Raw genomic sequence first — 12,934 nt, 5'->3', positions numbered from 1 at the left:
GGGATAAAAACCAGAAGCAGACAAATGCCACACATACACTCCACTAGGACACTTATGAGGATACCATTGCCTCCATCAGGAACCCATAAATCTCTGACACGTATTGAACATATCTTTTCAGAAAATGTCTTCAAGTGCAAAAATCTGTTTTTTGAATGCGGGCCAAATGTGGACTGCTTCCATGCACATATTCTGCACCTCTGTACAAGTAACTGTACTAGCCTGCATAAAAGCAAATCACAGCCAGGGGATGGAGACATGAAGGGCAAAGGGACTACAACTGATGAGGAAGCAGTCAATGAGGGATGAGCACAGGTAAGCACTTGAGGGACAGAAATAAGCTATGGAAAACCAGAAGCAGAGAAACTACTGAGGGGAGAGGAAGTTCTGGGATGAACTTCCCTTCATATTACCCACATATGTGTAAAACCCACACAGCTGCTCAATCACGGGGTGCTGAGTGTGCTTGGGGTTTGGGTTTTGGGGTTGGGGTTTCTTTTAGATAGATGATCTGCGGGTTACACACATGAAAACACGGTCACTGCAAGCTACAAAAATTAAAACGAAACTAAATTGGTTTTAAGCTGTTTTATTTGAAATACCAAATGGTTGTCATTATTTGTAATTGCATCTTAAATGTGCTGGTTTATAAGAAGAAAAATGAAACAATTTTTATTAAAAAACATTTACAACCTAAAGGTTTTTCTTGAAAAAAATATATGCAGAGCTGCCCTGAGATGTGTTCAATATCTTGAACTCCCATTAGTGCTATAAGATTGGAAGAACCACTGCACTCTGCAACGAGGCAAAAAATTAAAGCACAGCCAAAAATGAACTGCTATCAAACACTGGGCACAGCACAGAACAGGGGAAAATACAAAGATGGTGGTGAGGGGTGTGAGAACAAATGCCCAGTAGGAAAAAAGAATATGACAAGATAACTCAGGATACAGTTTCAGACACACATTTTCAAATCTAACTTCTGAGACTTTGGCACCCCTAATGCTGGCAGGAGAATAGGTAGTACCTGGTATCATACATTAGCTCCCTGAATACATAAGTTTTGAGATTAGTCTTGCAGAAGAGAGTGAGATGCCCAAAAGGAGAGGGCTGCCCTCCAGTGACACCTGAAAAAGGCCTGCAGAGGCACAAAGGCAGCAGAGATGAGGGGCTGGGGGTCAAAGGAAAGGCAAGGATAAGCAAAGTCATGAGGGCAGGAAACTGAAACTAAGAAAAAATAAAAGCAGTGACACATAGGCTTTCCCACAGCAAATTTTGGCAACCTTCAAACATCAGGCAGCAACCAGAGCCACTTGCTTAATCTCCTCACACTCACAAATTGACTACTTCTTTTTCCACAAAAGGTGGAAGTGCAATAGCTGAAATTCACTGTTGTGGCAATCAGCACCTGACTACCCTTTTACAAACCAGCTGCTACAGAAGCACACACCCAGTGCTTCACTGTGCAATTGGAGCCTCGTTAGCCATAAGCAGAGCTGCTCTCCTTCACTCTCAGCACTGTCTTTACTGAAGTAGGATGACTTCACCCCAAGATGAGCAATACCAGAACTCCTCTGGTCACACACACACACAGACCCCTTCACTCGCGTTTTCCTACGTAGCAACATATTAAGAGACAGAAACAATTACACCAGTTTCAGGTATTATCTGCAAGAGTTGCCAGCCTTCACTGTCACTCATTTGAAGGTCATAAGGAATACAGAATACTCGTAATTGCATTATGGGCGAAGATTAATCATCATTACTTGTACTATGAACTGATTTTTACCATTAGAAATATTTATAAATATTTCTATTTACTATGTTGGCCTTTAAGTGCATTATCCTCAGTGGTCTATGTAATTAAAAAAAGAAAAATCAAAACCACATTCTATTTTGACAGGTAGTCTGCTAGCTCGTCTTTACTTGTGAATGATGCCAATTGAAACAAGGACAAATTAGGGTTCCAAAACAATTTACACAATCCTTCAGATGAAACCTGCAACCTGACATATGCATATACTATCACAACTTTTGGATAGATTTGTGAAGTTCAGACTGCAGCCCCAGCACCTTGATCATTCAGTTACCTAGAGAGCAAGCCACGGTGCCTTTCCGAGCTGTGCTTCTGGGTTTCTTTCCCATGAAAATCAGGTTATGGTTTGAGGAGGAGGGGAAAGCATGTGGACTTCATCCTGACACAAAGCCAGGATGTAGACAGGACAGACACCTCCAGCCCACAAGCTGGAAGTTCCTGTAATATTCAGGTAGTCGTTACTGTCGCTAAACCAATATTGTCACACCTAAAGATTTCAGAGCTCATCAGTTATCTTCCAAACAGCACTAAAATCCCCATATCAGCCTAGACCTCCACTCACATGCCTCATCCCATCCCTCCTTTCATTAATTATGATCCTTGGGACTCGTACCAAAAGAATGGCTCTGGACCTGTCAAGCTAATTCTTGTGCTAATTCCTCCCTGCAGGCTAACAGCAGCAAAATCTTCAATAAAAAGGTTATTGTGCATTTCTGGTGGAAACTCAATACTAAAAGGACCAACTTTAATAGTTATTTATAAACAGCTTTTTCTCTGATTTCTGCTATTACCAACATCAAAAGGCCTCAAACCTCAGCCACAGCAAGAAGACAGGAACAGAGTGGTGCTTTGGCAACTACAGCAAACACAGACCAGACCAGACCGAAAGCCACTTTTCTCTTGAATGAGCAAGCACAGCCAAAGATATTACACCAGTACTGTCTCCTCTCCAAATGCAAAGAGGCTCAGGCCACCATGCAATGAACAAAATCAACCTGCTATGTGTTTGAAACAAACAGTACAAGCTTCTAAAACCTTCTTAAAAACAAGCCGCTCCATAAAGGGCAGCAGAATAACCCTGCTTTTTATGTGTGCTCCTGTAGGGCACCCACTGAGTGACGAATTCACACTTCTCTTCCACTGTAAGTTACTGTTCACAACAGAACACTCTGAGCTAAAAAGCTCGTAGCATTTTACCATTCTCTTGTTCCTTGGCAGGACTCTTATTTATATAAGATTAGTGCAGTCAGGCATTAGATGTATAAACCAGAAAAAACAAACAAGCAGAAAGTTTTCACACTCTTCTTCACAGGTGAGTTTCGGAAATGTACACACAATACAATGTAACAGATTAAAATGAAATTGTTAAAAAAAGCAACAAAAGAAAACAAACAAGCCACAAACCAAAAACAATCCCCAAAACAAACAGAAAACTTGCATCAACACCCCCCCCCCCACCTGGAAACTAATGTTATCCAAGCATTCACAAGAATACTGTCAGCCACCTAAACAGCCATTCCTCTGCTCTATCCAGAGCCTCTGAGGACAGTTACAACACACACAGGCACACTTCAGCCCCTCGCCTTCCCCCACCCTCCTCAGGTAAGGAATCGACACCAACCTGCAGTTGGGGGGTGGATCTAAGGTGATGTCAGCCAATTCCTTCTGAATCCTGTGGCAATAAAAGCGAGAAGGAGCAAAGGTAAGTCACTGTGTGGGACAGCAGTTAACACATACACCTTACAGACATATTGTCACCGTGTGTTTGCAACACTGCGTAAGAGAGAGGCGCTCTCAGCTGCAGCCTCCCACCACTCCAAACATACTAAGCAGGACAGGCACCCCGTAACAGAGACCGGCAGAAAAGCACACGGGCACAGTGCACTGAACCCAGACAGGTGCACTCTTGTGTGCTCCCGTCAAGATGCCAACCACACAGGGGCAGTGGAAAAAACTGTCTGCTTCCCTCTGCCAACCAGCCCGTAAATGAGGGAAAGCCTCTGCAAATGTGATGCATCAAGTGCTAGGAGGAAATGGCAGTTTGAAAAGGAATTCTGTCTTGCTGGAGCGAGAGAAAGAGTCATTGCCAAATTGGCTCCTCCTTCTCCCCCCTCAGCTTCCCATCACCATCCTGAGAAAAAACACCGGCCCCAAGGGAGTGAATAACTGCTCCATTCCCAAGGACACTCAAAGGAAGGTGAATATCTGCTTCCAAGGCTCCTGCACATTCCTGCCTCCTTAAATTCTCCCCTCTCTTCACCCTCAAAAACCACACAACAGCCCTGGGTCCCCTCCCTCAGGACTCCAGACGCTCCCTCCCTTCACCATGTTCAGACAACACCCTGTCCTCTCTGCCCAGACTATTCTGGGCTCACGCTGCTTTTGCCACAAAACATCCAACCAGCTATCATCCCCTTCCCATGAGTCCCATTACTGTCACTCAGGCTTCCCCTCCAGATTTCCCCACCCAGCACTCACTTTGCCTCCCATCTCCTTTAAGCTCAGCCAGCTTCTTTTGCCTCATACATGAGAACCACAGCCTTTGTCATATTAGGCAGTTTACAACCTTCTTTTTCAAACAATTAAGGACACAACATGTAAACACCACTTGCCACTACCTATGTTAAGTTTGCCATGGGAACCTGCTGAGTGGAGATCTGGAATAACCAAACTGCCTAAATTCTACAAAGCCACAGAGAACTTAGTTGCAATGACAGGGCATTTGCATAAAACCCCTGTCACTTTTGACACCTACAAATACACCCTTTCTGTGCTGCCTGGCAAAACTGTTCAGTGAGGCATGTTATTGTCCTTACTGAAGCACTGCAAGTTTGCTTGAAAACTTCCATTTGTCAGTTTAGCTCCCTGGAGCAAGATGGTGCTGAACCAGGTGAAACACAGAATAAATAGGAAGGGGTAACAATTTAGTTTTTAAAACTAAGTGGCTCCAAGAGTCTGTCCACGTGAAAAAATCTGACTGATGCAGCTGTTCTGAAACTACTGTTCTATGCAGGCATCCCTCCCCCGTGTACATATTATTCTGGACTACTTTAGAGCAGAATGTCCACAAGTGGACCTGCTGTGGATTATTTATTCTAGTCAGCATCCAACCATACACAGAAAATTCAATATAAGTGATGATCAGATAGCAAAACAGTAATATCTGGTGGAAAAGATCTGGGGCTATCTTACACCACTTGCATTCGAGTGCACACCCCCAGAGCAAGCAAACTCAAAACTCTTCACAAACATTAATTAATCGACAAAGCAGCAAAAAGCCACTCTAGATCAATCCAACCTACAGAGAGGGAAACTGATGTTGAAATGTAATGCCTTGCTCAGGACCACATAGCTTCCAGCAGCAGAGAAGGAATTAAGGTCCTACATGCCAATCTTACACCATCCCTATAAGTGATGCCAATAAGGAAAAAGGAAAAGACAAGGAAATAACCAAGGGACAGAATAACAGCCTGGTGGAAGAAAAGGCAGGAAAATATTTGGGATGAAAGAGGAAGAAGCAGGAAGAAAGAGCAGTGAAGTTGGGCAGACACTTGCTGCACTGAGACGCTGAAAAAAGTGAGACAATGGCAGCTTCGTGCGGAAGGGCTGAGGGCTGGAGATGAGGAATGGGAGCAGCAACGGAGCAGTGGAGGAACAGAGCAAAATAAAAGGAGGAAGGAAAGAAGATGCAGCAAATCAGTGAGAAAACCGACTGCAGCCTCACCTCTTGGCACTGGTAGATAGCAGCTTAGAGTTTTTACTCATGCTGACTTTGCTTTCCTTCTTCTTAGGCGTGCTTGTCTCTTTCTCTGTCTGTTGGTTGGAGGATGAAGATGAGGAGGAGCTGGTGCTGGCCCTCGAATCGTCATCCGACATAGCGACCCCCCCACCACACACCCCAACCTGGAGAGGAGACACCATGGGGCGTGGGGAACAAACAGTGAACACAAACACACAGAGAAAGGCTGCTGACAATTTCGCTCTGTGTTTGGGCCATGCTCCTTTTAAAGGGTCCTTGTGTCTCCCTCTCCTCTTCAGGCCCCCACAGCCGAAGCAGCAGGAGCAGTAGCCTCCCCTGCACTAGTAACACTGAGGAGCAGGGGAAAAGAGACTTTTAAAGCTTCCTCTCAGAAAGCATGTGTGAAATGAGAGAAGAGACTGGAAGGAGGACGACTGTGAGGATCAGGGAAGCTCAACGCAATTCCTTCTAATCTCCCCCAAACTGCACACACAAGAGGAGCCATCACCACCCACCACTATCCAGCCTAGGGGTGTAGGAGATAAAAATGGAACAGCTCCGGTCCCTTGGGTTCCCGGGAGGCACGTGGGGGAGGTGGGAAGGGATGGGGCTGGAGGGGGGGTGACCATCACTAGCACTAAAATGGAAGTGGGGCATCACTGGCAAAAGGGGGGAGACCCCGAAAGAGGATCTGTGACCTGCGGTGGGGAAACCCCTGCCTGCTGGATAACCCCTGCCTGCTGGATTGGGTGTTGGGAGCAAGGGGGGGCAGGAATGGGGGGGAATAAAGGGGAATGGCTAAGCAGTGAGTCGGGTACATGGAGGGGACCCCCTGAGGCCCTCTGCACCGAGAGACATGCCAGCAAAGGGGAAGGGAACACCGGGTCTGTGCTGAGGGGGGTGCTGGAGGGGAGACGAAGGGCCAGGGCCTACAAGGGGTGAGAGCAGAGGGCCTGGGGAGGCCGGTGGCAGGGAGAGTGCAGCGGGGTGTCGAAGGGAGACAGCCCGGTTTCATGCGAGCACCTCGGGGGCACAGGGCAGCAGGACAAGCACGGTGGGGTACCAAGGGCAGGTCCGCACCCGAGAGGGGCGAGAAGGCGTCGAGATGGATGGGGGGGGGCAGGCAGGGCACCCCGGGAGAGTTCGGGCGGCAGCGAGGGGGGCAGCCGCGGGCCCGGGGCGAGCGGCGGCGGGGCAGCAGCGGGCCGGGGGGCCGGCACACGGCCGCCTCCCTCCCAGGGCGCCCGGGGAGCCCCCGCCCTTGCCCCTGCCGGGCCGCCCTCGCTGCCGCCCCTCCGCCGGGGGCAGGGGGGCCCGGCCGAGCTCCCCCGGCCGCGGGCCCGCAGGGCCGGGGGGACAGCGGTACCTGACAGCCCCAGGCGCGATCCCCCTGCCCCACCGGCTCCGTCGCCTCCCGCCCCATCGCCGGGCCGCGGCCGGCCCTGCCCCTCGCCCCTACCCCCGGGGGGCCGGCGGGGAGGGCAGCGGGGGGTTGCCCCGTCCCCCTACCTCTCCCTTTGTGTCTGGCTGCTCCTCCTCGGTGCGGCTGGGCCTGGCCACTCGTGTCTCTCTCGCTGGGAGAGAAGCGGAAGTGCTGCAACAGCAACTATTAAACAGGCAATGGCTTCCCTGGCTGCTCCCCCACCGCCGAGCGGGGCTGAGGGGCGGCGGGGCCGCGGCGCACCCGCTGCCTCACGCGGAGATGGGGCCGGGGGCTGCAGGGGGGGTCCCGCGGGCACCGCGTGTCCCCATCCTGCCCCTGCGGGAAGGGGGAAAGGGGTGCCCGGAGGGGGACGGGAGTTTTTAATGGAGACCCTCTGGAAAGTAACCTGCAGGGGTGTCGGGGCGGCGGGGGGGATAAACGCCCTCCCCGGCTCCTCCGCTGCTTCCGTGCGAGACCCCCACAGGGAAGCGATCGAGGCAGGTGGCTGGGAGCGGGGGCAAGCTCCCGGGATGCTTTTTAATGCTGAGTGGGGCTATCAGGCTTGGGGAGGGGGGGGGGGAGCTGCTCGCTTTCTTCCTATTCTTACAACTGTTTCAACCCCAAAGCTTTTTCCCTGCCTCACCTGCTTTGTCTCTCCAACAGCAGCAGCAACTTCTCACCTGTCTCAGTGGGAAGGCAATAAGGAGGGATTCGGGGGGGGAGTGAAAAAAAAAAAAGAGCCCAGCCCAAAGTGTCCCCCCCCCTGCAAGCCGAAAGGAATCCCCGGCATCTTTCCCGTCTCTCACCTGTTTCGGCCCCAAAGCAGCAGCTGTGTCCTCCCTTCCCTCCCCCGGCTCAGCGCCGAACCCGCAGCAGGAGCAGCCGCTTCCCACTCGCCCGGAGTTCAGGATTCCATTGTCCCCCACACTGCACTTGGTGACATCACTGACACACAAAGAAGGGGCACTTCGTGATGTCATCAACGCATGCTGGGAGAGAAAACAAAAATCCTGGGCTTGGCAGCGGCACCGGGAAAACCCCCCCTTCAATTTCCCGAAGGTTCAAGTAGTGGGGATTTTTTCCCCCCTCTCTTTTATTTTCCCGAGTCCCCTGACGGGGAGCTCGCCTGCGGGAAGGGCGCAGCGGCGTATTGTATTTGCGAGGCGTTTTACTCATCTCCCCGCACCTCTGCCTGTCGATCTCTCGCTCCCTGCCCACTCAACGGAGAAAAGCGATTTGGAGCGACCCGCCGCCCGCAGCACACGCGTGGTCCCCCTTCCGTGTGCCCCCGCGGCGCTGCCGGACCCACTCGTGAAGGGACAATAGGGACCGGCGTTCCCACCGACCTCCCCCGGGGCACATTTGGCTCGATGCCGCCGATCGAGGGGTCGCCTGTCGCATTGCTCGGTATCTTCAGTGGCCGAAAATACGATGACTGGCACAACCGCGCATCCCGGCAATGGAGGGGAGTTTGTATTGTCACCCTTCCTCCCGCGGGAGGACCTCGAGGTGATCCTCAAACACACGGCTTCTGCCTCGACAGAGCGCTGTCACGACATGACTCCTTGGGAGTCCCAGGGGCATCGTTACAAAACCGAGGCCGCCGGAGCGGCGGGGGATACCCCGGGGCTGGACATCTCCGCTTCATACCGGCTGGGGGGTCGGGGGGCAGCCGAGGGGGGTTCCTCCTAAAGCCCCGGCTTTCCACCCCGCACTGCCTGCTCCCGGGAGACCCCCGGTTGGGTCGGGTAATGGATGCCCGTAGCTTCTTTTGGGGACCCTTGGGAACTGAAGAAAAGGAGTGTTAGGCCAGCTGTAAGCAGGGCTGCCTGGAGATGCTGAGGCTCTCTGCCGTTCGACAGCAGCTTCACGCTTTTGTGACTCACTACTAGGATCTGGTCGTGGCACTGATCTTTCAATGTTTATATGCAGTAATCCTTGAGCCAGAGGTGCCCTTGGAGGGGACACCCCCGCAGGGACAGTCTTTGTCACGCTCTCCTCTGTTTCCCTGTTCCTCTGCATTTGCTGTTTCTCTCCTCGTCCTCCCTCTTTCTCCTGCCTCCCCCATTTTCTGCGCACAGCAGGACCTCATTTCTCCTAGGTCAATATCCAAACTACCTACAGCCCCCACAGACTTGCTGCCTAGTCTCCCATTGGGTTGAACCTTAGTTAGCTACACCAGTGACACTGTCAGAGTCACCCTGACAAAAGAAGGAATTCCATTGCAGTGTCACACTTCCTGGTCTTTGTGTGGTTTGGTTTTTTGGTTTGTTTATTTTTCTTTGTTTGTTTTGGAGATTGTTGGGGTTTTTTGCTAACCCTCCTCTTCAGTCTTTATTACCTGTGGTACCATGTGTTGGGCTTCCAAAAGCTTGCTGGCAGAGCCAACCTGTGTAGTTTGACCTATGGGAATGACACTTGGGAAGCCGTGGACATCCTTCCCTTCAGTAACTGTGGAGCTTTGGCATCTCTGCCATTGACAACAGCCTCAAAGACATAATAAATGTAATGAAAACAGACATCTACATAAAGGCAGGTGATCTTTATGCCCCTCACTGATGGCAGAATTCAGCTCTTATGTACTTAACAGCAACCAGCCGTTCTGTCAACATTCTAACCTGGGGGGCTGTGGCGGATGGGGCTGGTGGTATGGTGGTACGTGCCAGGTGACAAGTGCAGGAGACGAGAGGACACAAAGCAAGTGACCAGGCTTCATAAATTTCACTGCTTATGGAACAACTTTTTAAAAAACAGAAAATCTCCACTTTCACCACAAACAAACCTCCAGCCCTTTCCTGCCAACACAGGAAACCTGCACCAAAGTCAAATGAGACAACTGATATTAATAATGAAAGCCCTCTACTTCTGTTATAAGGGGCAGGGGAAACGTAAAGATTGTTACAATATCACATACACCGTTTTCCTTTTTTGTGCTAATAACCTTGGTAGGGGGTTATCTGTAGGCTAACCTTTTCTGCAGCACACAATCCTTGGTAACCCTGTTCAAAGTAATATTACGATAACCAGCAGCAGCGGTTATTTACTTTGAAGCCTACCCAAAAATGCATTTGCTGAAAGCACCTACTAATGTCATTGCTTAAGCAGCTGTTACAGTGGCAACTCCCATTTTATGACTCACGTCCTAGGTCATGGCTAGGACCAGATAATGGGCTCTTCTCCTGTGCTAGCCATGCCGTACCCTGGAGAGAGAGGAGCCAAGAAGCTGCCTTCTATGCCCAGAAATGTTTTTACAGCTTGCCGTGCTGCCACCCATGATTGTCCTCTCACCCCTGCATGGACACCGAAGAGACGGAGATGAGTGTAGAACACGGTCCTTTTTCCAGCAAACAGGAGAACTAGCTCCTCTAATCCAGTCATTTCCCATCTTGGGAATTTTGACAAAACCTCACTGGTCTGCTTCCTTTTCTTTTCTGTAAAGTGTGTGCACTTTATCAGGCGAGCTTTCTTTCTTATCAGTGCTCCTTTCACTGTCTCCTTACTTTTCTTTATTATTTGGGGAGAGGACTTGCAGAGGAAGACTGACCCAGATTATTCATTTTCCCTGTGCCCCAAGCTTTTTTAATCGATGGCAGTAGCTCAGTGTAGCGACTGAATAGGATTAGTCACTTTTCCCTCTGGATCAAGTTTGGAGGAGGCTGCAGAGCTAGATGACTGGAATCAAGTTGCCTTTGGGGCTTTGAGCTTAATTCACAACAGAAGCTAGCCAATTCAAATCACTCTGAGCCTCCTGCTAAAGGAAGGTGACTGGGATTAGTCCCTTTGTACCATCTCAGTTCCAGATACATTTTCAGCATTATTCCTGGCTGGTCTGTTTGGGGCTGAGCCAAAGCCCCTTATATTTCCACAAATTCCAGTGAGTTTTGCGTCAAGCCTTTTGTGGGAGAGCAGAAAAGAAGTGGTCATCTGTTTGACTCTCCTAATGCCAGCTCACTGATAATGTCACGATTGCAAGCCATAAACATGGTGATATCTCACACAGTCCTCTGATGACACACTTTGTCCTTTTTGTGTGACCCTGTGATACAAGGTAAGGTAGCAAGGAAAAGCTACGATAAGCTCAGGACTTACGACACGACTATTTGAATAAAGTTAATTGGGCCAAAAGAGGAAGGAACTGCATTCAAATGAGAGAAAATGTAACAGACAAAACACAAGTGGCTCATTTATGTGACATAAGGGTAGTGAATTTACAAGGTCACCCTTCGGTTTCCTGCTCACAGCTATCCTGCCATAACTTAATGATGCAGTCCAGCTTCCCTTGCTATAATTTTCTCACACAATACAGCTCTTAGTCCTTAGACTTACATATTTTTCAGTTCCTCACAGAAGAATGAAAGGGTCTACAAGCAGAAAAAGACTTGTTTCCTCTCCTTTTATTCCAGTGCTAAAGAGGACTTAGTCGTGGAAGGAAAGTTCAGGCCTCATTTTCAGATCCCTGCTATTTGCTGTTTGGTTTCAGTTTTGTTTGAGACTAGTCCTGGGAGCCCTCTGAAGGCCTTGGGGAGAGACTGTTGTGGGGTCAGAAAGACTTGAGACCTGTTACAGATTTTGGCCTTGTTAAAGTCCTGGTCAAACTCCCACAGTTGTGGAGAGTGGCTGACAATCAATTCTGAAAGCTTAAGCAGGGAAGCATAGCTGCGTATAAGTATACGTATCTTCTACTATGTTTCTTTTATGCCTGTCCTGGTATATGGTCTGGTTCCTTTTGGTAACTGAAAACCTGGAGATGCTTAGATCAATTCAGTTTCACAGCATTGTAAGAAATTTCATGACATATATTTCCAGGGGTTTCTGCCTTGCTTCCAGTGATGAGATTGAGCCTTAAAATTGCTTTACCTTGAAGATACAATGATTCACTGCTTTCTCAGTTTGCCCCATCTATAGCTAGTACCTGGTGATTGGGACTGAGAGATATGTGATGCTTTCTCTGTCTATGTCTCTAGCAGTAACGCCACATTTCTGATCCTCATTTTCCCTCCTGTAAAAGAAGAGAATGATGTTAATCAGGAGTTAGACTGAAAGTGTAAATAGAGGTGCACACACAGACTTCACCCTTAGCCACTCATTAGGCCTTTCTCTTCCTTCCTTTTTGTGCCTGATGGATCTGCTTTTCTGCGGAATGCTGCCTCCCCAGTGGTCCCTTGCAGTAGCTGTCTCTGCTTTTCTTCTCTCTCTCTGCTGCACACAGGCTCCCTGGATTACTGTATTCCAGACCCCTTGACTTTTCTCTTCTGGCACTGCATGCTCCCCTAGTTCAGAATGTTTTCCTCTTTCTGCCTCTTTTTCAGTTTACAGAAACTGCTGCTTTATTGATCATGATCAGCTTTCCATATCTACATACCGCTTTTCCTTGGCAGCAGTATTCAGATCCAGAAAAAACTCAGAAAATGGAATGATTATATTTGATTAAGCAGTAGATGGACTACCATCAATCACTCCTGCCCAGGGCAATTGCATCCTTGTTTGCAAGAGGCTGGGAGAGGTGAAAGGTGTTGGCCAACATGACCCAGACAAAAGGACTCCTGGAGGCAATGGCAATGAGCAAATATGCTATTTTGCCACTCTTATGCTAATTCCTGTGAGGGTGGTGAGGAGCTGGAACAGGCTGCTCAAGGAAGTTGTGAATACCCCATCCCTGGCAGTGTTCAGGACCAGTTTGGGCAGAGCCTTGAGCAACCTGGTCTAATGTGAGGTGTCCCTGCCCATGGCTGGGGGTTGGAACTAGATAATCTCAAGGTCCTTTTCAACCCAAACCATTCTATGATTCTATGATTTAAACTTGTGTTTGCTTTTTATTTGTCACCACTAAATGGCTAACGGTAATTGCCACGTCAGGACCAAATCCCTAGTTGAAGCTTTCAACTACAATAATAAATGGTTAGGTTGTGACATTCCTATACTGGCACAATACCAGGTGTGGCCCAGGAAAAGCCAG

At 49.3% G+C, this 12,934-nt stretch overlaps 1 protein-coding gene across 8 annotated transcripts in view; it reads right to left on the bottom strand.

The window, feature by feature from the left end:
- Positions 1-8,117, bottom strand: part of LOC115616234 (ubiquitin-conjugating enzyme E2 E1) — a 48,554-nt gene extending 40,437 nt beyond the window's left edge. The window contains exons 1-5 of one of the 8 annotated variants that reach the window (XM_030505285.1): positions 7,785-7,967; positions 7,622-7,658; positions 7,065-7,129; positions 5,541-5,629; positions 3,438-3,488 (exon numbers count right to left, since the gene is read on the bottom strand). In XM_030505285.1, coding sequence (XP_030361145.1) covers positions 3,438-3,488; positions 5,541-5,629; positions 7,065-7,129; positions 7,622-7,658; positions 7,785-7,958 — 416 coding nt within the window. In that variant the 5' untranslated portion in view covers positions 7,959-7,967. Of the gene's footprint in view, positions 1-3,437; positions 3,489-5,540; positions 5,720-7,064; positions 7,150-7,621; positions 7,659-7,784 lie in introns of those variants that run through there. The other 7 variants (XM_032920176.1, XM_030505271.1, XM_030505254.1 and 4 more) reach the window with 7 other exon arrangements.
- Positions 8,118-12,934: the final 4,817 nt, after the last annotated feature.

The sequence above is a fragment of the Strigops habroptila genome, chromosome 1 (assembly GCF_004027225.2).
Source record: "Strigops habroptila isolate Jane chromosome 1, bStrHab1.2.pri, whole genome shotgun sequence".
Taxonomy (NCBI): Eukaryota; Metazoa; Chordata; class Aves; order Psittaciformes; family Psittacidae; genus Strigops; species Strigops habroptila.
The sequence above is the reverse complement of the archived record's forward strand: the minus strand, read 5'-3'. Positions and strand labels throughout refer to the sequence as shown.